The sequence below is a fragment of the Poecilia mexicana genome, unplaced genomic scaffold (assembly GCF_051168715.1).
Source record: "Poecilia mexicana isolate PSO_F unplaced genomic scaffold, ASM5116871v1 scaffold_19, whole genome shotgun sequence".
NCBI classification, from domain to species: Eukaryota; Metazoa; Chordata; class Actinopteri; order Cyprinodontiformes; family Poeciliidae; genus Poecilia; species Poecilia mexicana.
Genome location: NW_028263388.1, coordinates 5,732,617 through 5,760,230, shown reverse-complemented (window position 1 = coordinate 5,760,230; position 27,614 = coordinate 5,732,617). Strand labels below are relative to the sequence as shown.

General features: G+C 39.9%; 1 protein-coding gene and 1 long non-coding RNA gene across 3 annotated transcripts; one reads left to right on the top strand and one right to left on the bottom strand.

Moving 5' to 3' along the window:
• Window positions 1–3,925: 3,925 nt before the first annotated feature.
• On the bottom strand, window positions 3,926–20,615 carry LOC148153580 (uncharacterized). Its single transcript, XR_015766382.1, has 3 exons — window positions 20,336–20,615; window positions 15,630–15,817; window positions 3,926–4,858 (listed from the first exon to the last, which is right to left on the bottom strand). It is a non-coding gene; the product is annotated as an uncharacterized LOC148153580 (long non-coding RNA).
• arhgap22b (Rho GTPase activating protein 22b) lies at window positions 4,665–26,919 on the top strand. 2 transcript variants are annotated; one of them, XM_014997964.2, is made up of 9 exons: window positions 4,665–4,889; window positions 7,652–7,739; window positions 15,671–15,799; window positions 21,969–22,176; window positions 22,277–22,409; window positions 22,485–22,558; window positions 22,642–22,763; window positions 23,176–24,175; window positions 24,779–26,919. In XM_014997964.2, the coding sequence occupies exons 1-9, from the start codon at window positions 4,665–4,667 to the stop codon at window positions 24,999–25,001; spliced, it is 2,202 nt and encodes a 733-aa protein (XP_014853450.2). In that variant the 3' UTR covers window positions 25,002–26,919. The 2 variants fall into 2 exon arrangements, with proteins under 2 accessions (XP_014853450.2, XP_014853451.2); XM_014997965.2 differs by lacking the exons at window positions 4,665–4,889; window positions 7,652–7,739 and adding an exon at window positions 11,387–11,642.
• Window positions 26,920–27,614: the final 695 nt, after the last annotated feature.

The window sequence follows — 27,614 nt, the reverse complement described above, 5'->3', positions numbered from 1 at the left end:
AAGACTTCCCACTGTTTTTAGAGACTTGAGCCCTAGTTCCGCTTATCCTCTCAAAAATTTGAGACATGACTTGAACTTGGTAAAAGTCACTTGTAGACTCTGGAAAAACAAAAATTAGCAGTGCATTGATAGTTTCCTGACCGATTGCGATCACAACCTTTGAAAAGTCTGACTTGCTGATTCTGATAGAATTTTTTGTCTGAAATGTTGCTAAAAATAGTAAGAAAAATTGCCAAGTTGGTAACAGTAGGGTGACTGTAAATGTGCAGACATGACTTGGTGGGTCGGTCTATCAGTCAACCCTCTCTTAAAGCAGAGCAGAAGATGACAGTGGTTGATTTTAGACCTTTGCAGAGGCAGATAAGATTTGTGGGTAAGATCAGCTTCACACGCAAGTATCTGCCAATCACAGAGTTCCTAAAACTAAGGAAATCAATGCTGACTATGTGTTCACCCCTATTGGAAATCAGTTTCCACATTCATCCCTATATATATATATATATATATATATATATATATATATATATATATATATATATATATATATATATATATATATATATATATATTTTTTTTTTTTTTTTTTTTTTTAAACTCTAAGTCGTGGTAAAGTTAACATACTCTGTGCTGTGCTGTAGAATATTGAATTGCACAACCTTTATCCCAATACACATGCTCTATTCAGAGTGTAGTGATTCAAAAGCATCACACATACTTCCAAGATGCAAAGACTATATTCCCCCAAATTCTCACCATTCAGGCCCATGTAACAGATGCAAACCAAAACAGGAAACAGTATGACATCATCATAAGCTCAGGCTTTCCAGCAACAAACAGTTCAAGCTCAATAGACACTAAAATGCAGCTTTTCTGTTAGATACACTCCCAGTATGTTTGGTGTCAATCAAAAGACGAGTGTCTAGAAAAGGACCTGGTAAGCACAGTTAGGTAAGGTGGAGAATCTGATACTCTGGGCCTGTTTGTCTTGCCAGAAAAGTTAAAAACCATCAACACTGAGTATTTCAGCAAGAAAATGGTCCAAAACACAGGAATAGTTCACCAGAAGAAAAACAAAATGTGCCTTCTCACTCCTCTGATCTAAACCCTACAGAAGACTTTTGGAGTATACTAATTAGCAGCATGCTTTAGAGAGGACCTAGAACTCTGGACGATTAGCAAATGAGACATTTTGGAAACAATAGCAACAGGGTGCCTAAAAGTTTTTTGAAGTGAAATTCTACTCATCTGATAAAAGATTCATTTAATTTAAAGTTTTCTTTTAACTTCATCAGAGCTGCCAATAGGTATGGACACCACATAATGTTCATTCAGTTCAGCTCCAGTGTCTTGATAACAATCAAGTTGCTCAGGTATGCTTTGGTGTATTTTTTTATGTCTTTGCTGATTATTTGTTTTATTGGTTTTTATTGGAGGGAAATAATCCTCCATCTAACTTGGAATGCAATTATCAAGAGCCAAGGCAACGGGGAATCATTTCATAAATGATAAAAGTCCCTATTACACAGGGACTTGTGTTGTCTACTGTACTATGAGCCACCATGGAAAGACAAAACTAATTTAAATGTAAATTAGCAACAGCAAAGAATGAAACCTGCTTTATTATGCTTATACGTGACACCGCTCTCATAAAAATGCAACATTTATTTATTTACACATTTAAAACAGTTGGCCAATGAGAGTTTGCCCATAATACAAGAACTAATATGTTTCCTTAAGAACGGTGCTGCTAGAGAAGTTGATGGGCTCTTAAGGGGGCTTTGAATAGACCCGAGTGGCTGAGCATAAGAAGGGAAAGTAATTAAATTTCAAGTAGGAGAAACGGAGCGTGACAATGCAGAGAGGGAAGATTAAAGATGTCGGTAAGGCTGAAATTATAGGAGAAACACCTCAGTAAAGGGACAGCGTTCATTATAACTTTTCACACCACAAGCTTACACAATTTTAAGGAGACTGTGAAGTTTTATTTGTTTGTTTAAGCAAAGAGGATGCAAGACTTGTGTTTCTCTTTGTTCCCCAATTTTAAGCGTTAAACAAAATTCTTATTGGCTTATTAAATGACATGATATATTCCTGACTCAATTATTCAGGCATCCTATGAACCAAGATTGTTCATTTACTGAGTGTTGTACTCACACCCAGTGAAGGTGTCCAGATACATTTCAAGCATGACAAAAAATGTTTTTACCTCCACAGGACTTTGTGATAGATCAACACAAATGACTGTGTAATGAATAATTGTAAAATGGTAGCAAATTCCACTTTCTTCAAATAATCTGAAACATGTGACTTGCATTTGGTGTGTGTGTGTGTGTGTGTGTGTGTGTGTGTGTGCGTGTGCGTGCGTAATTAATCTATGTCACACTTATTGACTTAAGTTACTGAAAATCAAATATTTTTAAAATATCCTAATTAAGGGTGGGACTCTTGAATTAGTCTTTATGAATTACATTGCGTTTAATGAGTTAAAAATTGTAAGGCAATTAATCACTTTTTTCTTTAAACATACAAATGTTCTGGGTGGAACCCTTCCATTTGCATGTTTCTGGCACATCCACAAATATTACACACAAGCAACATCAAACAACAGTCCCACCGCTAATTCTAATTCATTGAGACGACTTTCTAACCCACTCAAAGTTGTGTTGCTAAGAGCTGCATCCCTGACCTGTGTTCCTTTGTTTTACCTTTACTTTTGTGCCAATCCTTTTAATAGAAAAAATATATAAAAAATTACATTAATGTTGGAACAACATGTGAAGAAAAGAATACTTCTGTAAGGCTCTGAAAACATATTTAGGTCATCTCGGTTCCTAAGAAATAGCACAATGCTATGCCATTGGGCAAAGCTAGCTATAATAATGCCTTACAGTTAGCATATCAGATGTAAAATGAAAGACTATACATTACAGAGATTACACGCCCATTATAAAGAGAAGGTATCCAGTAGCTTCCTCCAGCACATTAATCATCACTACCTCACTAGAGGTTGCCATAGTAACAATTGATTAACAGTGGGCAAAGATTACTACTAGACTGCATTTAGCTTAATTTAAATAGAAAATTGACACTACTTTCACCAGTGCTAAGACCGTTCTATTATTTTGTCTATTGTATTTCTGAGTCCAGCTTAACCTGTTTAATTATTTTGTATATAATTCAAGTGTTGCAAATACGCCAGAGTATCACACCAACAAGTCCTTTGAGTCAGCACTCTGATTAGCTCTAAACAGACAAGTCACGCCTGTTAAGGTTTAAACATATGTTGGACGTAGGAAGGAGAGTCATTAAAAAAGATAAATATTGATTTTTCTTCTTCCTATTCTTCCATCCGTTGCTTTAGCGACATCTGAAAATTGATCATGTCTAAGAGTGTGTGTGTGTGTGTGTGTGTGTGTGTGCGCGTGCGTGTGTGTGTGTGGTATTAGAGTGGACCACCAGGGAGGCTTTCTGCACAATTGAGCTGTAGAAGTTCTAATAAATCATTCAATAACTTTGATCCGTTACTAATGCTAAAAACAATAATTTGATGCAAAATTTTGAGTTACTGAAGATATTTTCCTAATCCAAACACTTCTATAGGAATCAACAAGGTTGTGGGTATAACTAACGCCCAACAGGACAATACAACAATTCAAATTGTCACTCTGGTTGGAAAACAGCATGACGCTTCCACCAACATGTTTGACAGGTGGATTTTCCAGAAGGCATTTAGATGGTCTACAGGTTTTATTTATGATCAAAAAAGGTGTTTTGGAGCCGGAGCTACTTTTTTCCCCAGTATCCTTTATGTCCGTGTTGACGTTCACCGTCACTGGCAATGCTAGGATTTTGTTTTTAAGCTTCAGATTGCATCCTTTTCTACAAATGATAAAGTGTTCATTATTGCATTTTAAGCAATACAATGTTTATCTGCTTACTTATTAATGAATTTAACTGTTTATTTGCATATTTCAATTCCATTCCAATATTACATACAAAAGACTTGACTAAATGAAAAATCTGAAGAATGTGCTAATTTTTTTTTATCCGATTACTCGATTATTTTTGTAATCAATTATTCTGATGATTAATCTATAGCTTCATGCCTAATCCATAGTTTAATCAGGTAAAAACTGACATTTTTAAAGCATATTCATCTACAATTTAACAGATCAATCTGAGCAGCGTCACAGCTCAATAGCTGCTCTGCCTTTTAAACTCGTCCTTGCCTGAGCTCAGGTTTCACACATTTGCTCAAAATCAGTCAGCCAGTCCCATGTGGTCCTATTATCTGCTGCTCTGCCGGGGTGTAGAGCAAAACAATCTCTTCCAAGGACCTCTGAAATTGAAGTGGGGCATTCCCGTCACCTGAGGCTGTGTGGAACGGCTGTGTGTACATTTCTTCTCTTCTCTGTTGTGTCTGCTCTGTTGTTACAGTATTTATGTCTGCAGTCCCAATCCTCGTTCAGACAAGAGAACTAGCACCCTGAGGCAGATGGTTGTAAGTGGCCATGTCTGAGAAACTGCAGAGCAAGTGTGTGTATAAAGTTTACAGAACAGAGAGAGAAAATCTAATTTGCCATGTTTGGAAGCAGAAAATATGCGAGGCAACAAACTGAAGGAATAACAAATCTGCCCTATGTCTTTATATAAAAATATCTTGTATGTGTTGCTTTTACTTTTTTGCAGCCAGGTCGAAGAGCATGGTGATGGGAGAGGTGTCGCGAGGCTCGTGCAGGCCAGGCTCCCCCAGCCTCCAGGAGGGGGCGCTGAAGGCCGGATGGCTGAAGAAGCAACGCAGCATCATGAAGAACTGGCAGCTACGCTGGTTTGTGCTGCGCTCAGATCAGCTCTACTTCTACAAAGATGAAGAAGAAACCAAACCACAGGTAATGTTTCAGACATGTCAGGGGCTTAGGACAATAAACTCACAACCAGTATACACTTAGTATATTACACAAACATGCTCATGGATTAACTTGGAAAAACAAAAGGTCATTTGAAAGTATCCAAATGCTGGTTAAAGATGAAGTACTTTGTTTCACAAAAGCATTCCACGTTACACTTTTGGAGGGTTCTCTGTATACATGACGATTACCAAACATTTCAAAGGTTACAGTTTCAAGAACAGTCAAAATTCTGTCATACCGTTCCAACACTTCAAAGTATTTTGAATGAGATGCCAGAGAAAGTACCAAAGTAACAGGAGTAAAAATTACCACCACCACTAATATCCAAGTCAGCTAACTGAAACGAGGTTAGTATCAATTGCTGAGATTTTTGTATTACTCCAGCGGTTTTTATTCATCAGTAGCTGGACAGTAGGAAGGGCAGAGAGAGAAGGGAAGACATACAGCAAATGGTCCGGGTCCACCCATCATTCTGAATTCTGTCAGTGTAACACACACACACCTCAACAGATGTGTGCTGAGGTGTGTGTACATCCCAATCACCTTCGGGAAGTAGTGAAACGTTAGATTTGTATCATGGGTGTGTAGACAGCAAAACTGCAGCAGTTTCAAGTTGCCATCAGGTCACCACAGACAAGAATCTCCAAGGAATTTATCCCAAACATTGAAATAAGGACATTCTGTGAGCAAAAGGCTTTACTACTACAGTGAAAATCCTTCCAGGGGAAATTTCTTTACTATTGAGCCCAGATCCTGACTCATATTTTCCCAATGAGAGAGTGAGAGAATGGAACATACGTGATGTGACGATCATGTAACCCAGAAGAACGCACGCATTCCTTTAAATGTTTGTTATAATCACCTAAAATGATCTTGCCAAACTCTGAACATGTATCGATCCTCATCTTCACTCCGCATGACTACTGTTCATTTAAAGCAGTCCTACCCTTTAGTACCCATTATCATCCTCCTACCCACACAGTAACTGAAGGCTTTGACAGTCCGTTCTTCAATCAGACCTTGCCAATACTCATTCACCCTGAATTGATTTGAAACTCCCAATGGATTTAGCTGCACCCTTACACACACACAATCACCTCCCCCTAAAAACCTGAATATGTGACTGTCAGTCTACCCTTTTTACACCCCCCTCCTCTTCTAATCGATTGGGAATCCAAAGGCCTAGGGTGGAGTTGGTTGTGTCTTTGTGGGGGTGAGAAGACTAATCTTGGAAACCGAACAAGACTACCCCCCCAAAGAGATAAAAGGATGTGATAATTGGCAGCAGGAAAGCCAATACTGAGGGGGGGATCTAGACAGGTTTTCTCCTCCCTTTCATCATGTAGAGATAAATCCACTACAGGGCAAATGGACTCTGGTTATCAGACAATGGATGATGGGAACTGCCATTAGTGAACACAAAACACAGCCCACCCTCAGATACAAGATTACTTTAAAGTGATGAGGCCAGAGAAGCTTTTATGGTCTCTCTTTATTGCTAAATGTTTTTAACAATATGTTCAGATGTCAAGATCATCATGATCGTCTTGTAGTTGTCTTATCTTATTTAGCACTGTCGCATTGCAGCAAGAAGGTCCTGGGCTTGAATCCCAGCCAGGGGTCTTTCTGCATGGAGTTTTCATGTTCTCCATGTTCATGAGTGGGTTCTATCTGGGTACTCTGGCTTTCTCCCATAGTCCAAAAACATGACTTTCAGGTTGACTGATCTCTCCAATTTCTCCTTAGGTGTGACTGTGTGCATTATTGTCTCTGTGTTGCCCTGTGACGGACTGGCAACCTGTCCAGGGTGACCTCACCTCTCACCCGTTGACTACTGGGGATAGGCACCAGCACTCCTCACAACCCCTCTAGGGATAACATGTTGGATAATGGATGGATGGATGGATACTTGCACAGAAATGACTGTTGAGAGGCTAAAACATGTGTCAATGCATAGCTGAACTGTTTGAGGAAGTATTTCTTCCCCCCGTACTGGTATGCTTCTAGGATAAACAGATTTATGAACTCACCGTGCTTAACTGGGCTGCAGCTTCTCATGAGCTTGCACACTTGCACACAATTTCAAAAGCATTGGCTAAAATGAGACTCCCATCAGTCAGCACAATCAACTGTCTGATTTGTGTTCTCAAGTTACGAGTTGCCTTTATTCCTCTACCCATTCATCTTCAGCCAGCTACTACCCGTGTTATTCTGAGCACACAGCTCCCCTGGGATATTCATCCTGCCATGCCCCTGAGCCCCATCAATCCAGAGCCCCTCTTCCGCCCCTTCCATTTGTTTCCATAGCAACTAATGCTGGCGACAGCCCGGCCCTTCTGGCTGAAGCGGTTTTGGCAGACTCTGCACACCGTTTGATGGAGGGTGCCAGTGAAGAGATTAACGGGGGGTGACCTGCAGAGGCTGGCATCTTTTTGCAGCTTTCTTGGCCCCTGCCTCTTGGAGGCTAAATGGATATTGATCTGGATAATGTATTCTGATAATCTGTGTTGGTTCTGGTTCAATCACAGAAGTGGCTAAGCTTAAGAGGTGTAACATAAGAAGAGGAGAAGAAAGAGCAGAGGAGGAAACATTTTTTTAAAGAACGTAGATGTACACGTGTTGGAGAAATCCAAAATGAACGTAGGTTAAAACACAAGGAATAGAAATAAAAGAGTTGCATAAAGTAAAGATGTACTTCACTTTGGCACAGTTATTTAACTGAATTTCCCTGTGTGTTTCAGGGCTTTATACCCCTACAGGGATGTCAGGTCAATGAGCTCACTGCCAACCCAGACGAACCAGGCAGGCACCTCTTTGAGATCGTACCAGGTGAGAACCGATACCTTCCTTTTTACTCATCTTTGTCTTCTTTGATTTAATGCACCAGTCTCACAAAACACCATTTGACTCCACTTTTTCCATGCTCACTTCTAATATCCAAATATTCATCCAGCAGAGGGTGCCGTTTCTCTAGCCACTTTTCTCTCTTCTCACACTCTTGTATCATTTACCGTAGGGACTGACACAATGACAGTCAATTTCAAGGTGCCAGAAGATTGTCTAGCACGAAAAAAAGCACCTCACCCTCCACCTCTTTTAGCTGCATTGAGACTTTAGATTTCAGAGGCGTAGGAGAGCGGTCATGCTTCACACACCAACTGACAGAGAACCCTTGACCATTGCTTGTACGCGTCTTCAGACCAGCAAAAAGCTTTACTATCCAGGATTATTGTGGTTTCTAGTATAAATTGGGCAGGAGTTTTGACCACTCTTCAGAAATTAGAGACCTTTGGATTTTTCTCTGGACTCCAAAATCAGTTTTGACGTGAATCCGAGATCATTATTCTGTTGGAACACCCAACTGTGTCCAAAGTTAAAGAATTTGGGGGAAGTCATTTCTCACAGTTTGACTTTTAATAGTACATCAGCCTCACTGGCAATGAAAGACTCGCAGCATAATCCCAATGACCGAAAGATAGATGTCACTGTTTGTGGACATTGCTTGTACATCATTACTGTTTAAACTTTACCTTTAATAACATAAAGTTACCTAATTTTTAAAATGCAATCAGTAATTCTTTTATAACAAATTTATAACAGTAATGATTTCTTGGTTAATGTCAAGTTGTCATAACAAAGACATTTTGAATAATGTCAACTTTGTATTAAAAGTGTCATAATTTACCGAATGACGCTTTATGACAACAGTCATAAATATGACATGTATGTTATGTTCATGTTACCGAGTTTGTTTTGGCTCTAGTGGCCTTTATTTTGATAGGGAATTGACAGGAACGAGGGTAATGAGAGAAAGGGGAAGACATGCAGCAAACGTCTACAGGCCGGGACTCAAATCTGTAGCAGCCGTGAGGACTCCATATTCCTCACGGCTGCATAAGTGAAAGATAAAGCTCATCGCAGGCAATAACTATATATTCCTCATGCTTTCCTTCAGCATTTGTTTGTTGGTCTCTTCTTGTGTTTGGAATAGTTGACAGGTTTGCGAGCGTCTGTGTGTTTTCTTCCTAACCAGTCAATATTGCAGGGGGGTGTGATTCCCCCCACGAGCTTCAAACTGACGGGTCTGCACAGCTGGACCCGGAGAAGAGAAGGGAGTTTGAGCAAAAATTCAGACAGCTGAGGAGAGAAGTGGTCGAGTGGAAAGAGAAAGGGGGAGGAAGCATGACATGATGGAAAAAAAACATATTTTATTTTTTAAAGATATGTGGACTATCACTGATGGAAGTTATTGCAAGTGTTTAAGATTTTTATCGATCCACAGGGAAGAAACTTAGGTTACCGTACTTCCTCTTTATCCAATCTAACCCACTGAGAATGATAGACAGTGAGGCTTTACTCACTTACTGATGTGTGAAAGAAAGAGGCTTGAAGCTTTAGATTTCACATGGTGTTCAGCAGTTATGGTGAAATAAAGGAAATTTGCATGTTTTCTTTAAAAATCTGGTAAAAAGTGATGATTAGGGTGATTGACACCAACAGTTGCATATCATAAGTTTAACTGCAGTTGTGCATCATCCACAGATCCACAGTTGGCTTCAGCCGAGTTGTAAAATGTAAATACTGAGAAATGGCAAAAACATTTAATACTGATTCTGAGATTTACATTTAACCTTGGAAGCTACCAAATTAGGTTAATATGGTTTAACTTATTGCCTGAAAAGAATCTGGCAATCTAGTGTTTGTCATCAACACTCTCTTATGATTTTAAACTGTGTATTTTAATGTATTCAATGATCAATAAAACTATTCAAAACAATAAAAGCCACATTTTAAAAATCCAGCATGTGCGATAAACACATTGATGGCACAAACGGATATAACAAAGCATATGGGCTGTACTTCATTTTGTTATCTTGTTTTCCACTGAGGCTTTGCTCTCACTTGCAACCTGATTGAACTGTAGACATGTTGTTACAAGACAAAACAGTTGCCTTTTAAATCAACCCTCCCATGCCTGTCTTACTCTGACATTTTAAAATTCCTCTCTGATTCTGGAATTGGTGAGCCTTGAATCAGTAACTGTATCACCAGTTACTGAAAATGTGCTATATAAATAAAATTACCTTACCAAGGAGTGTTTTTGTTACTGTCAAATGGTAATGCTTAGTGCAGCACATTCTGATTGGAAAAAGTATTGATTTGGGGGTAAACTGGTAAAGCCTGATCAACATTCAAATTGGAATCAAACAGTTTCTTGAAGCCTCCCTAATAAAAAAAATCCAGCAACTTGCACCTTTTATCACTTGCAGTTTATCCAATTGGCATCTTAAATTTAGTCTTATGGCTATTTCACTAGCCATAAGACTTGGAATAGACATAAGAAGCAATAGCTTTTTTCCATCATTTTTGTGTAAAAGAAATCAGCAAGAATTGGAAAATGGGTCCATTTAAAGTAGTGCTAGAATTAGCACAATTAGCTACTGCAATAGTGCTAATGCAATAATGCAATTTACTATTAGATATTTATTGGTATACTGCACCAGTAATGCCATCCATTCTGGTGGTATACAGTGTTTGTTTTATTTGCCGAGTAGAAAAGGTTTTCCACAAAGTTCTTCAATTGACATGTTGTATGATTAACCTGGTAAAAAGCAGCTCCATGTTCTATGCTTACTGTGACATTTTAAAATTCCTCTCTGATTCTGGCAATAAAACGTGCTACAGTTCAGAGGGTTTGGACTCTTGGTTTTGGAGAACCGATTGCTTGCTGTAGGTGTGGACTGTGCTGAAGTTTTAAATTTTACCCAATCACTAATGCTTGGCTCAAAACCAGAAAAGTAATGCAGGCAATGCTCCAATTTGATGCTTTGAAGCTTACTGGAAATTTCCTGCACTGTAAACAACCATCCTCCACTGTGAAGAGAGAAGTGCCAAGTCGAACGAGATGGATGTTAATTCAATATTTGGAGGCGTGGCCAACCGGATGGCTTCTTTAACCTCCTCCACCAACATTGCCAAACTACAGGCAGACTATATTTCTAAAACAGCGCAGAAAATCTACGTCTTCATTGACAACGTTGCTGATTGGCCCGGTTGAAATTCTACTGGAGAAATCCAGGTCAATGGAAGAAAGCCCAGAAGGAGCACCAAAGGGAGATGAGAATAAAATGGAACTGAATAGGAAAGCAATGACCAAGCTAAGGTATGATAAATGCTTTCATTGTGTCCAAGGATTAGATCTAGTTGGACTTGAGAAACACTTTCAGAGTTGCCTGTGTTCATGGAGCTTGACTGGCTTTATAGGTTTTCCCTGTGTGTGTGTGTTGGTATGAGTTTGTCTGACAAAGCTTAGAGGACAGCCCATCTCCCAGTTACTCCTCACAGACACTCTAAAGAGACAGAGAGAGAAACTTGTTCCACCCCTCCTCGGGGATTTGCCTCTCCCCAGGGGGGCTGAGAGTACAGACCTGTTGCCAGCACTGCTGAGTGAGAGAGCAACGGAAGAAAAGAGAGTGTGAAAAGACTGAGGTGTAGGAAGCAGGGCTCGTCTGACGGTTTCAGTTTCTACCAGAGTTGAGTATGCCTCAGCGGGAGGTTCTGGCCACCGGCACACCTATCTGCGTGCCGATCGGCTTCCAGAAGGAGCCCGTGTTGTTGGAGGAGCTGCCTCTTCATGCCGGAGCCCTAGGCCCAAGCCTCTCCCCGCTGCAGCCTCAGACATGGGGCTGGTCTGCTGCAAGCCGGACAGACTGAAGAAACAACATCTCCAAGGTAACAGGAAACAGATGCTGGAGAGTTTTTACAAGTGTGGCAGACAGTGGAGTGGAGACCCGAGTGCCTTTGAGACTGCTAGAGGCTAAGATTTACAGCAAAATCGGAACAAACTTTTTTTGTGTTTTGAGTTAGGCAGTCATTTGGGGCTCATTTTACTTCTGGGATTTAGACATTGGAGGAAGACTTAAGCATAATGAACATAAGTGAAATGTGCCGCTTACCATGGCAAATAGCCTCGTCTCAAACACCTTTTATCACGTTTGTGGGAAGAAAAAATTTGTGGGAGATAAAAGTTTGAGCTTTTTTCTTTAAAAAAAAAACAAAATTAAATGTACTTTAGCATACATAGCTTACATATTTCACTCAGGTCCCTCAGGACCTAGTCCAAGTCAGTCAGTTCCTCCAAAAGACAGAACCCCCAACCATAGCTTGTTTTGGTGACTTAACTCATAAATGTTTCTTCTTAAAGGCAAGGAATGGTCCAACAAATATACCACAGAAAGGAGGTATATGTATATCCTCTTATGCAAGAAGATGTTATGACATTAAGGGTGCATTCACATCAGCTTAATCTGCTTTAATTGAACTCTAGTTTGTTTGCTTAGAATGTCCGGTTCACTTCGGGAGGTGTGAAAGCACAAACTCTGAAGAGAACCAAAAGGAGTGAACTCTGTTCCGCCTACAAACCTACATCTTGATTCGGTTGACGTAAACTTTGGTGCAACCTGAATGCATGTGGATGCCAAGCAGAGCGAATACCGCTTTAAAAGTAAGAAGCAGAATAAGAAAGCAGAAAGCAGGCTGTCGTGTAGGACAGTGATTCTCAACCTTTTTTGGGCCAGCGCCCCCTATCCATTACCCAGGTCCCTTACCCCCCATATCAAAGAAGATGTAAGCTACTTGCACCAAATATTATTTCATGATTAATATTACCGTCATTATTGTTGCCATCTTGATTTATTGTTTCTGCATTTATCATCAAAAATGTATCATCATTTTCAAAGGTGTTTACATGGGTGCTCTAAATAGTCATGCCAAAAAATGACTATTTTATCATAATAATGACTTGCATTCATGGAAGGATTTATTTATTTATTTACTTTTTTTTTAAATTGGTTCATTTTTGTGATCGTGATTTTAGTCATTACATGTTTATCAGAGCGATATTCCATTGTCCTTCCATGGAAGCGGGCATCACCCAGATGATCATTAAAACACTTTTCAATACAAGTTGCTGCTTTGACACGACTACAACACTGCCAAAACACATGTATATAAAACCCCCAATAGGACGTCAAATATTTGAAAACCAGACATCAGACAAGTGAATGACAGGAAGGCCGTTAGCCAGTGTAACACTGAACTGATGCGGTGAAGCTACCAGTAGCAGGAACACGGAACTGTAATAAGAAGCTAACAGGAACACTGAAGAGAAGAGCTACCATAGTTGCAGCCGAGCATGATTTAATGTCTCCGTTTTTAGCAAGTAGCTCATAGTCTAAACACGTATTGTTGTGCTATAAGGGGTAAAAGTTTACCTTTGAGCAAACGCCCCCAAAGAAATCGCAGCGCCCCCTACCATCCACTGAACGCCCCTGGGGGGCAGAACCGCCGGTAAATACAACCAAGACAAATACATGAGAGGAAAGACGTGCGGTCTTTTGCCAAAGACAAAAGAGAAAGCCTACAACCTCTAAAATCCGACACTACTCCATTTTTGTTCATATTTTTGAAGGAGGAAGTTGCGCTCAGTGTCTTCTTCAGAGGTTTTTGTCTCCTTTCCATCAACAGTTGTTGGTGCAGCGCCACAAGTGAAAGTACCACCAGCTGCTCTGCCCAGGTCTGGTGGACCAAACTATGGATAGAGCTACGTCTACAGCTGTGTTTCACTATTCACCAAAACACACATACACCCTCCTGCTGCTCAAATGTTCAAATTCACTGAGCAGGTTAAAAGTTCTGGTGGGCATCTCTGACTCTTATCTTCCTGATAAGATTTTCCATCACAACAAGAAGTCATTCTCTCTAATCTGTGGCATTCCACAAGGTACAGTTCTGGGTCTTTTCATCCTTCCATTTGCAGACATAATTTAATCTTTTCTGATATTTCCAACTACATCTACAATTCAGTGTGAAATCCACAGTCAACACAACCATCCACCAGGACATGTTAGAAATCTTCATGCTCTCCTCTCCCAACATGCTGTTACAGCTATGCAGTGCCACAGGCTGATCTCCAGGCCATGTCGCATCGACGCAGTAATTGCAGCAAAAGTACCCTCAGCCAAGTACAGAGTGCATGAATACTCGTACACATCCATTTTATTTGTTTTTCTAAGGCACTGAATTTGGGGTCTCCTTAATCTGTAAGCCATAATCATGAAAATTACAAAACTAAATGCTTTAAATATTTCACTTTGTGGAATGAATGTTTACAAAATATAAGCTAAACTTTCTGAAATGAGTGACAAATACACAAGAGACGTTTTTGGGGAAGTACTTGTATTCCTTGACTTGATTTCTTATTCATTGTTAGAAGAAATTACTACATTCCCAATTCACTGTTTAGTCCCATGGCACTTTAGGCACTGTTCATACTGGACATCTTTACTTTCGTTTTGTTGTTCACTACTCTGCTGTTGCTGACCAATACAAGCACAAAGCCCATCTCACGTTTGGCAAAACTAAAACACATCTCGATGGTCTCCAAAGCTTTGGGGAAAATATGTGAAATGCCATGGATGACGTTTGATAACTGAGTTTGCTCAGGCAGACTGAATCCCTCATTTAATTTCTGTGTTGATAATTTGTAAACCCCGTGTTCCTGAATGAAGCTAGATTATATTCCTGTTCTACTGGCCGGTACGGTCATACGGTGCAGCCCTGCTCATCATGAGAGTGTGACTTTAAAAAGCTGGGTGACAATGGCCCTCAGCTTCCATTGAGCTGCTGTTTAAATTTGGTTAAATGACTGAGACAACAATGGCTGTGGCTGTGGCAACACCAGCGCCCGACACTAATGGCTCCAACAAGAAAACAGAGACATTCTCTGAATTACTCAAGTGTTTGCTAAAGAGATAAAAAAAAGTGATTTTTTTAATTTCTTGCTTCATTTTGGGTATTTTTTCCTTTTCATAGAATTTCTTATTTAGCAGTATTACCTTATAGCACTCTTAATTGTTTCTTTTTTTCCTTCAAATTTAGTGTCTTTATATGTCGAGTATCATTGTGTTTATGTGCTGACGTTTCAGCTAAAACAAGCTGCTCAGGATTTGATCAAGCGCTTTGAGCAGAACTGATGGAGCCATCTAGTGGCGAGACAAATGTAATGCATCTTTCTTCACCTTTAGAAAACAGATGGTTTGGGAGTATTTTGCATAAACCCAAAAGTAATAAAAATAGTGTAAAAATTGTTTTATTGCATAACAGTATTATAGTGAACAATAACATAACCAGAGGTGGATAGACTGTGGCTGAATTAGAACAATTCCTCAAAGATTAGTGGTTTAGAGGGCAATTACTTTTTCCACACAGAACCATGTAATTTTTTATTTTTCTGCCTTAATAATCATCTTCATTAAAATACTGCATTTTGTTTACTTGTAACATCTGACTAAAATTGGTTTGACGATTTGAAACACTGCAGTGTGACAAACATACAAAATGAAAAAAGGTCATCAGGAAAGAGGGTAAACACTTTCACACCACGGTACTGTGCGTTCAGGCAGTAAGGAGTTCAACTTGGCTATACTCTGATGCTGGCAGCTAGCCCACATCTTTACATTTCTCATGTGAACTCACTACCAATAAACCAAAGACATTGTCTATAACAATAAGGCCTTTGTCTCCATGTCTTATTCTGCATATCATAGCTTGTTTGATGTATTAACTTCCCTTCAAATTAATTCAAGACGCTTTAGTTTAAACTTCCCACGCGGTTTCATTCCATTAACTATGTCATAAGTGTGTCACATGTTCAGTCACCTGTACTCCTCTCTCAACTCCTCATCTTTGTCCCTCGCCAGGTGGAACGGGAGAGAAGGACCGTGCTCCGATTAGCCATGAATCCTTCCTGCTCATGGCAAGCTCGCAGACCGACATGGATGACTGGGTCAAGGCCATACGGCGGGTCATCTGGGCACCATTTGGTGGAGGTAAACTCAAACCTCAACCTAAAACACATGGAAAAGACATGGTTTATGTAGGGAAGATGAAGACTAACATTCTTCAGTCTTCAGAATCACAGCAATGTTAATAAAAACAATGCTTATAAAGTCTGAAGACAGACCTCCAAAAGCGGGGAAAATGTTCATTTCCTGTCGGCCACACAGGCTCCAGAAATCTACAAAATGCATTTGAAATGAGATTTTAACGTTTAAAATGGAAATGCCAACATCATACCTCACCTTTAGCTTATCTGTGTCAAGTTAGATGATATAGCTGCTAAGTATCCTAGCTGTTCCTAGCCAGCAACGTCTTCACAAACATGATCAGGTCCATCTATTCCAGGATCTTTCCAATATAGACTAAATTAGATCACAGGGAGCTTCTATTTTGTTTCCGCCATCAGTTGAGGGGAACTTGTTGGTGTGTATGGCTGGTTTTGGTTTGAATGATGGTTGGTTTGATGCAGGAACCAACTAGTCTGATGTTAATCATTAGCTTCACATCCCAGATTAGTTAACTTGACAGGATAGAAACAGATATGTCTGACTGTATAGAGGACCAAGACGCAGCTTAACACCAGTATCTTACGTTACCACAGGAAGGAACTCTATTAATAGGAGCATGAATTTGGAGTAAGTTACCAATAATATCATGGATGACATCACTGGCAGACTTGTTATATTTGTCATTCTGTCTCAAGCAGATGCTTCTTTAACTTGTACATTATTAAACTTAAATTTTTTATTTATTTATTTTTGTACGTCAACTACATTGCTTAGAGTATAAAACTGAAAAGAAATATTATAACAATGTGTAAAACTACGGTAGAAATGTACCCAAAAAAGTAACCATATTCGCTAGCTTTGTAACATTAGCTTAGCGACGTCTTACTTGAGCCAGTTAGCTCAAATCTTACAAGAAAAAGAAACATAACCCTAAACTATGAGGGGCCGTTTAGGACAAAATTTACGTTTTGTCTCTCACACACTACCAAAAAGTCTCGCATACTCCAAAAAAGTTGCCTCGCATACTCAAAAAAATTACGTTTTGTCTCTCACACACTACCAAAAAGTCTCGGATACTCCAAAAAAGTAGCCTCGCATACTCAAAAAAATTACGTTTCGTCTCTCACACACTACCAGAAACTCTCGCATACTCCAAAAAAGTTGCCTTGCATACTCAAAAAAATTACGTTTTGTCTCTCACACACTACCAAAAAGTCTCGGATACTCCAAAAAAGTTGCCTCGCATACTCAAAAAAATTACGTTTTGTCTCTCACACACTACCAGAAACTCTCGCACACTCCAAAAAGTAGCCTCGCATACTCCAAAAAATTACGTTTCGTCTCTCACACACTACCAGAAACTCTCGCACACTCCAAAAAATTACGTTTCGTCTCTCACACACTACCAGAAACTCTCGCACACTCCAAAAAAATAGCCACGCACACTAAAAAAAATACTAAAATGTCACACACACACAAACGTTAACTTTCTCGCACACATACACTGCTACCAGCTCGCACATTCACAAACGTTAACTTTCTCGCACACATACACTGCTACCAGCTCGCACATTCACAAACGTTAACTGTCTCGCACACATACACTAACAGCTCGCACATTCACAAACGTTAACTGTCTCGCACACATACACTAACAGCTCGCACATTCACAAACGTTAACTTTCTCGCACACATACACTGCTACCAGCTCGCACATTCACAAACGTTAACTGTCTCGCACACATACACTAACAGCTCGCACATTCACAAACGTTAACTGTCTCGCACACATACACTAACAGCTCGCACATTCACAAACGTTAACTGTCTCGCACACATACACTAACAGCTCGCACATTCACAAACGTTAACTTTCTCGCACACATACACTAACAGCTCGCACATTCACAAACGTTAACTGTCTCGCACACATACACTAACAGCTCGCACATTCACAAACGTTAACTGTCTCGCACACATACACTAACAGCTCGCACATTCACAAACGTTAACTTTCTCGCACACATACACTAACAGCTCGCACATTCACAAACGTTAACTTTCTCGCACACATACACTGCTACCAGCTCGCACATTCACAAACGTTAACTGTCTCGCACACATACACTAACAGCTCGCACATTCACAAACGTTAACTGTCTCGCTCACATACACTGCTACCAGCTCGCACACACACACACACAGACGTTTATCTCTCACATACACAAGACTAAAGTTGAACACACAGTACTAAGACTCGTTTTTTGAATGTGTGAGAGCGAGACTTTTTTTGAATGTGTGAGAGCGAAACTCTTTTTGAATGTGTGAGAGCGAGACTTTTTTTGAATGTGTGAGAGTTGTCACGGAAGAGGCGGGGCATAATTTTTGGATCAAACTGCGCATGCGTAGATCCTAAACCTTAAGTTTCGATTGTTGACTCACTGTATGTTCTATTACTTAGTATATTTGTGCTATATATATTTTAAATATATATAGAACGTTTAACTTTCTTGTAGATTAAATGTGCTATAGAAATAAATGAATTTGATTGATTGATTAAAAATAGCAAAATTGCTGTAGTACAATCTGTCCACTGGGTGCCAGCATTACAGGAATTATTAAGAGGTCTTGTGAGAAAATCTGTTCCCCCTGTGACGGGAGCGCGCATTGCAGCCAGAGACGTGGATCCGGTGAATCTGACCATTTTCACGGCGCTTCTGATCGATTTCTCGGTAAAAACTACTCATATGATCATGTCAATGTGTAACTTTCAGTTTAATCGGCAGCTATCAAAATAAAAATACATACATAAATAAACGAGGTCCGGTGTGGAGGTCTTTTTTCGCTGTTTTGTGTTATTTTGAAAGCGAAGAAAATCGATCTTTTTTCAGCTTTTGTCTCGTAAGCCTGACAAATAAAAGTCAGTCAACAAACACAGGTTCCCAACACATAGTGTGCATTTATAATTTTTCATTTCTGATGAAGGAGGAAGGAGATTAATATACCTGCAAGATCTTTTACTTTGTTTTCAAAATATTTGCACTATGTTTGACATTTGTCCTTAACATAGTTTAATATAAGGTAGCTATTGAAAGATAGTTTCAATATATTTATATATATTTAAAAACACAAATATACTAAGTAATACAACATACAGTGAGTCAAAAATGGAAAATTATAGTTTAGGATCTACGCATGCGCAGTTTGATCCAAAAATTATGCCCCGCCTCTTCCGTGACAACTCTCACACATTCAAAAAAAGTCTCGCTCTCACACATTCAAAAAAAGTCTCGCTCTCACACATTCAAAAAGAGTTTCGCTCTCACACATTCAAAAAACGAGTCTTAGTACTGTGTGTTCAACTTTAGTCTTGTGTATGTGAGAGATAAACGTCTGTGTGTGTGTGTGTGTGCGAGCTGGTAGCAGTGTATGTGTGCGAGACAGTTAACGTTTGTGAATGTGCGAGCTGTTAGTGTATGTGTGCGAGACAGTTAACGTTTGTGAATGTGCGAGCTTGGTAGCAGTGTATGTGTGCGAGAAAGTTAACGTTTGTGTGTGTGTGACATTTTAGTATTTTTTTTAGTGTGCGTGGCTATTTTTTTGGAGTGTGCGAGAGTTTCTGGTAGTGTGTGAGAGACGAAACGTAATTTTTTGGAGTGTGCGAGAGTTTCTGGTAGTGTGTGAGAGACGAAACGTAATTTTTTGGAGTATGCGAGGCTACTTTTTTGGAGTGTGCGAGAGTTTCTGGTAGTGTGTGAGAGACAAAACGTAATTTTTTTGAGTATGCGAGGCTACTTTTTTTGAGTGTGCGAGAGTTTCTGGTAGTGTGTGAGAGACAAAACGTAATTTTTTGGAGTATGCGAGGCTACTTTTTTTGAGTGTGCGAGAGTTTCTGGTAGTGTGTGAGAGACAAAACGTAATTTTTTGGAGTATGCGAGGCTACTTTTTTGGAGTGTGCGAGAGTTTCTGGTAGTGTGTGAGAGACAAAACGTAATTTTTTTGAGTATGCGAGGCTACTTTTTTTGAGTGTGCGAGAGTTTCTGGTAGTGTGTGAGAGACAAAACGTAATTTTTGGAGTGTGCGAGAGTTTCTGGTAGTGTGTGAGAGACGAAACGTAATTTTTTTGAGTATGCGAGGCTACTTTTTTGGAGTATGCGAGACTTTTTGGTAGTGTGTGAGAGACAAAACGTAATTTTTTTGAGTATGCGAGGCAACTTTTTTGGAGTATGCGAGACTTTTTGGTAGTGTGTGAGAGACAAAACGTAAATTTTGTCCTAAACGGCCCCTCATACTAAACTGTGACAGTGTGAAGTAATTAGCAACAATTACATCAATGGAGCTAATAAACTTGGTTCTGTGTGTGGCTCGGTCATGATTCCAGCCTCCCTCTCAGTTTCACAGGTCCCGGAGAGGCAGGCGTGCAGGCGTGTGTGTGTGTGTGTGTGTGTGTCGTCTCGGTTCACAGTCCAGAATAGACCCGTCGCCAGCTCTAGGGGCTGAGGTTAACAGCGCACTGACCTCATCATGTTCTTCTGCTGTGCTGCAGTCGTCTAGTTTGCCTCAGCTTACTTGATTCGGTTGTGGAGTTTGGAAATGAAGGATTAATGCCCTGGTTCCCAGAGTGAAATGCCAGACACGGGATGGATTAACGTAGTGAAATGCAGCTTTGGGATGTATGAAAGACGCTCTCTGCTGCCGTGCAGCTCCTGCATGGTGAAGTACCACGATTACTGCGAGCTGTCAGCCAGCTGTGACTGCTGCAGCCTATCAAACAGTAATTAGCTGCTAATTCAATACACCTAGGCTGTCAGAATAGCTGATTTAAGCTAAGTATATTTATGTTTTTATTAAGTATTACGTCAACTAAATTATAAAGTTAGTAACGACTAAAGTTGGGGATAAATTGTATTGCTCTAACAACATTTATTCTAATAACATTTTGTCTTAGTGTATCTTTTTAAAATCATTTCATATTGTTATGGCATTATGGTCATGCATTTTAAGTTTGTGCAGCTTAATTTTTTAAAAATGCAATACATAAATAATTTCACCATTATATCTAGAAATAAGTAACATAAATAGGATAGATAGATAGATAGATAGATAGATAGATAGATAGATAGATAGATAGATAGATAGATAGATAGATAGATAGATAGATAGATAGGATGCATTACACTCACAAATATCATATGCATTTAGACTTTCAAATATGTTTGAGATAAATTGACAATGTTACCACTATTTATTGTTTAAATAAAGTGGCAACATTTTTTTACAAATCAGATATAGCAAAAAATAAATAAATAAAAAAAAAAAATATATATATATATATATATATATATATATATATATATATATATATGAAAATAATGGCACAAAAACATCCATTGAGGATGGGAAGGTGAAATAGCTAGACAGAATTCTGTCTGGACATGCTATTGGTGCATGTGGTGTATGTGTTACTGACTGGCTGTACTCCAAAGAGCAGAAATAAGGGAATACATGGATAAGACGGTTTCAAAGGCTTATAATCAGATATAAGCATTTGGTGGGGTATCAAGAGTTCACAGATTTCAGCTATTTGCAGGTTAGGGTTGTGGCCAGAGTGAATCCCCTTGTTCCATATTCAAGAAAAGACCTTTTGAATCGCTGTCTACTGTAATCAGTCCTACCAGTTTTTCTTCATTCTCCAATAAGGGGAAATTCACGCAGATTCCCACATTTTTAAGTTTACTGAAAATTTTCTGCAAAAATTGTCAAACATTGGGTTTAAGTCGCTGCTCACTCCAATCTGCAGGTGGTAGTATGTCTTACTTATACCTCACTAATGCCTCATCCGTACTTGATGTCAAATTATTGTCCAGAATCTCAAATATTTCTAAAGAACCACCACAAAATCAGTCACTTTGACTGCTAAAAAAATCACCAAAACAATAGCAAAATACTTGAGGACTGTGTACTGATCACTGTACATGCCTTATGACTACAGTTCCAGTTACCTAATGACACAGTAATCCTAGTGATCCTGTTCCAAACCACATCAACTAATGTTTGAAAGGTTGTTAGGTTTACAAAACCTCCCTCTACACAGCAAAGCCTCAAACAATTTCTTGCAATCAGACTTTCTGTTTCAAATGTTTATCTTCAGGAATTTTTGGCCAACGTCTGGAGGACACAGTGCAGTTTGAGAGGAAGTTTGGCCCCCGGCTGGCACCGCTGTTGGTGGAGCAGTGTGTGGACTTCATCAGAGAGAGGGGCCTGGATGAAGAGGGTCTCTTTCGGATGCCCGGACAGGCCAATCTGGTCAAAGATCTTCAAGAGGCCTTTGACTGCGGAGACAAGCCTTTGTTTGACAGGTAAGGGGTAGATGTTGAGAGGTTGACGAAATGCAACATCTAGTGTCCGTGACTTTTATAGTTCTGTTACTTCTTTCTTTTTACATGTACTGACTCACAGTAACACAGACGTCCACACGGTGGCATCCTTGCTGAAGTTGTACCTGAGAGAACTGCCTGAACCAGTCATTCCTTTCTCCAAATATGAGGACTTTCTAACCTGTGCACAGCTTTTGGCCAAAGACGAGGAGGAGGTTTGCACTGTTTAGTTGTAAGTAGTTTTGGTACCATCACTTTCACAATAACTAATATATTTTGTTTTAAATCAGGGGATCCAGGAGCTTGGGAAACAAGTTAACACTCTACCTCTGCCTAATTATAATCTCCTCAAGTACATATGCAAGTCAGTCCTCTTCCTTTCAACACAACCTCAGTAAACAATTTGCGTTTCTTTTAGTCTAACTTTGGGAATCTTTTGTTTTTCAGGTTTCTTGATGAGGTTCAGTCCCACTGCAACGAGAACAAGATGAGTGTTCAGAACCTGGCCACAGTATTTGGACCAAATATCCTTCGAACCAAGATGGAGGACCCAGTTACTCTCATGGAGGGTATGAATACCAAATACACGACAGCTCACAAGTGTTTTCATACCCCTTAAGCCTCTTTACATTCTGTGATGCTTGAATACCAACACAATATAGTGCATACTTGTAAAGTGAACGGTTTCACTGCTGGTATTCTTTGGTCTTTATCAAGCTTTTATTTCATTAATGGTTTCTAGGTCTTCACAGATCAGCTAAATTTGCACTGAAATTCAATTACACTGAAGGCGACTCAGCTGGAAACCTTCTGAATGCAATTCAACTGAGTTCTATTTAAGGCTTTTAGAGTTAAGGGGGTTGAACAGAAATGTGTGCCATGCTTTTCAGATTTTTAATTGTGAAAAACATGAAAACTCCATGCTACTTTGTGTTAGTCTTTCGCATAATCACAATAACATTTAGCATTCACATTGTCTAGGAACTTCTCTGGTCCAGCACCTAATGACAGTCCTCATTAGGGAACACCAGCGATTATACTCAGGGAGGGACCACGAAGGACCTGCTTTGCCCCTAATGGAGTTACCTGCCCAGGGGCATCAGCTCCAACACCGCAGCCTGGGAGCGTGGATCTCTGAGGAGGACCTGCAGGGTGGTCCGGCTTCCAACACTGAACAAGAACTCCACAGCAGTGCCTCATCTCTGGACGCCAAACTGTCTGCGGCCATCGCCCCTAATCCAAACCCTGGACCAAAAATGGCGCCTTCAATGGGGAAAGGAGAGCCCGTAGTCAGTCCAAGTAAACAAGCCAAGACCATGCCTTCCTGGAAATACTCTTTCAAAAGTTCTTCAACTCCCCGTTCACAGCCACAGGCTAAGCAAGCTGCCACAGGTGCCACAGTGGCAGATACAAGTGCTCCTTCTGGTGGCGGAGGTAACTGGCTCATGAATGGTCTGTCCTCCTTGAGGGGACACCGCCGCACTTCTTCAGGAGAGCGATCCGCCAGAGATCGAGACTCCACTGGGTCGTCCCAGAGACTGTCCACTTATGACAACGTCACGTCTTCCTCCAGTACAGGGAGCGTTCCCAGTGTCTCCAGCACACCGTGGTCGAGCTCCTCTTGCGATATCTCTGTTCCAGACTCCGGCGGAGAACCTCTGACACATCAGAACTTTGGAGGTAGAGCGGACAGCGAAGAGATTACAGAGTGGACAGAGAGCCAGAGGGAGACTGAGAGAGAAAAGGAAGCGGGGAGGGCGACGGAGCCGGGCGTGGACCTGGATGGATGTGAGGCCATGGATCTTGGCAGCAGCAGTGTGGCATTCGGCGAAAGTGAAAACATGCCCGCGGTAGCAGGGGTACCATCCATTATTATGACAGAAGATGGAGATGGGACTACCCTGACCCTCAACGCTCTGGTGGAGGAACTGAAGGAGGAGTTGAGGAAACAGAGGACAACATATGAGACCAGGATTCAGAAGTAAGTAGAGACAGCAGAATCTCTTAAACAATGGAAGGCAAAAATACAATTTTCTTACTGGTTTTATCAGCATGTATAACTGTGATGACAGACATGCGGCCATATGCAGCTGGATATTATTTATGAATCCAGCTGTTCTGTTTCTAGCTTCAGAGGTTTATTAGAGAACATTAGAAAACAACCAGCATTATGAAAATTAAGGAACACAGCACACAGGTGAGGGGCAATGCTGTGGAGAGGTTTAAAACAAGGTTAGGTTGACCACTGTTCAAGCCATAATTTGTAAATGGAAAGAGTTTGGCATAACTGCAAACCGTCCACCTAAGCACCTAGGTAACAGGAACAGGAATCACGCAAGCAGCCATTTTAACCGGTGTAGGTAGAAAACTCTTTGTAAAATTAAACAGTCAAAAATCAACTGTAATAACTCAGTCTGTCATAAGGAAAATAAATGTTAGTCATTCAGTCAGATATGTCAGTCTCAAATGAGATATTTCATTAGCAAGCTATAGAGTCAGCTTACAAATACAGATCCAGAATACAGATACATCATCTCGTATAATCACCTCTGACCTTTGTCTGTCCTGTGCTGCACCCCTTCAGATTGGAAGAGTCCAGCACAGCGCTGTGTGCCCAGGTGGAGCGTTTAGAACAAGAGATGGAGCAAGAGAAGAAGAAGCAGCGCATGCTGGAGATCAAGCTGCGGAACTCTGAGCGGGCGCGGGAAGACGCCGAGAACCGTAACCGTCTCCTGGAGAAGGAGATGGAGGATTTCTTCTCCACACTGGGCAATCTGGCCCTGGGCTCAAGGACAAGCGACATTTGACTCAACATGGATTTCCTGTTTTAGCATTAGCAGAAACAACGCCGTAACTGTCAACTGACGTCTGTGAACTCGAAGCAGCAGGACGCTTCTTTAAGGAAATAACTTATAGTAGAAGAATGAAAGGAAGCATACTGTTGCACATTTCCAACAAGCTTGAAATTGTTGAAAAGAAATGCTGAAGGAAGTAAATGTCATTGTTCTTTGAGAAGGTCCTTAGGAGGGTTGACTCTTTGGCATGCTTGAAACTGAACATGAAGATGGAGCTCCTGCAGTTAGCATTCCCTGTTCACTGAGGTTTCATGTTTCTAATGAAGGGAGTGTCATAAACATCTCAGGTGCCTGTTTCATGACTGAAAAATGGTAACATAACTTCCCCAAAGCTTTGTACTGGAGAGCGCTTCTTCAACCACTACTTTCTATCGGTCTTGTACTAACACTGTAGAATTGTAGGAACCATTTATTATTTATTTATATTTACAGAAGCAATAGTTTGAGATTCAATCAAATCTGCTTTTTACCTTTTGCTTAATTCTGTGATTCTCAAACTTTTTATAACTGTTACCATCTCAGTAAATACCACATTTTGGGGAAAAACACCATCTTTCCCAGATATATATTATTTATTTTATCATTTTTTGGCAGTTATTTTAAAACTGTCACAACAAAATATGGAGTTTTTCAGTTTCTCAAAAGGTCTCTTAAGTCAGAATTCCCAGTGAGAAAAATATTTTTTCTCACCAGCCCCAATTTAGAAATCCAACATGGCTGCCTTCCATGTGAAATTGTTAGATCAAAGAAAAAAGAGTGTTATTGGGAATGTATGATAATTTGTGCCATTAAATCTGTCACACAATAATGTACAACATTTTTTAAGGGAACCGGATGATACAGCATTTGAATGCACAAAACAGATAAATATACATCGTTATTGGCTGGTAAAGCTAAAAGATGTTAGCCTCGAATACAGAATTTACCAAATATTGCTGGTTTTTAATTTGGAACTGGTTTGGCTGAGTTTTATCTAAATCCCAGATTCCAGTTCCAACTACAGGGGCAAAAAATGCATCAAATGTCAGCAGAACTCATTATTGCTTCTGACAGGAATTACTACAAATGTTCTCCACTGTACTTCTATTTCTATAAAAAAGGATCTGAATCACAGACTATATATCCCTATCTACCTTGCAAATATTTATTGCTAAATCTTGATCAAATTCTTGTGAAGGGAGTTCTAAGGGATTGTACCTTAGTACCTTAGTTTGAGAACCATGGCCTTAGGTTAAGTAATACTTTGACCAATATTTGTACCCATATGTACATAAAGTGCTGCTAGCTTGCTACTTGTTATCATAACACCAGACCAAGAAGGAGATGCCCACCCATGCTCACTAAAAAAGATGAACATAGGTGACTCAACATCTTTTTCAATGAGCTTTATGCAAACTAGCATATAGTGCTGCTAGCTTGCCACCAGATTAAGATAGAGCTAGTCACATATGGTCATTGAAAAAGCCCTCAAATACTCAGTAATATATGGTGAAATCTGTACTTCTGTTCAGACTATTTATTTGATTAGAAATAAGAGTTTGGGCTACGCCTGGATTACCCAAACTAACTGGGTTTGGCTATTGGCCACAATGAAAGGTCAGTTGATCATTGCTTTGTTGTTTGTTTTGGAAAAATGAGCGAATCAGTGGTTAGTGTATCTTCATACTTGGTCGAAAAAAATTATCTGAATACAAGATAACCAATTTACCTTTAAATAAACTTGGCTAACTGGACTATGTACAATAACAACTTTAGCAGAGGTCTTTCCATTTTCCATATTTGTACTACAAACATTGTGGAGGAGGTTGAAGATTAAGTTTGTATATCATATTAACAAAAGCAGGTATCAATAAACCTGACTTTCAATTTCCTAAGTAACGCATTTCCTAAGCGCATCTGGAACAGACTTCTGCCACAGCTGCCTCAGTCCCGTAGTTGTCCTCAGGCCCTTCCAGTGACACAGGCAAACCCTGGTTCTTCTGTTGGACCCTCACATTATTAATGTCTGTCATGTATCAAGGATTATGTTTACAATTCCTCAAGAATATTATTTAATCTATCATACAGAGCCGCAACTAATCACTTAGCTCCCTTAAAGATTTGTTCTGTTTTTACTTTTCTGTTCCACTTAAATGTTTCTAATTATATTTCACATCTGACAAAGAAAAATTGATTCCATGTATTAAGGGAAAAATAATGTCCAAAACAACTTTCAGTGAATTATAAGCCTGGTGGACCAACAGGCTTTACTTGCATCCAAACCAGCCTAATATTGTTTGTTTATTTTAAGTAGGGATTTTTATACACCATTAACAGTGACAGTAAAGACGGATAAAGCAAGGTTTATAGTAGATGCGTTGAATCGGGTGCAAGGGGGTTGTGCATCAATTGCACCATCACCACTCCTGCTCGTTGGCAGGTGCCTGGTCATGCACCTCCAAATTCTTGTAACTTTTAAAACATTTTAACACAAAAACAGGGTGGGCTGCTGGTAGATATCCCTAGCTCCACTACCAACGGGCTGAGATCTACTAGCCTATTTCGTGTTGGTCGACAGATTGTGTA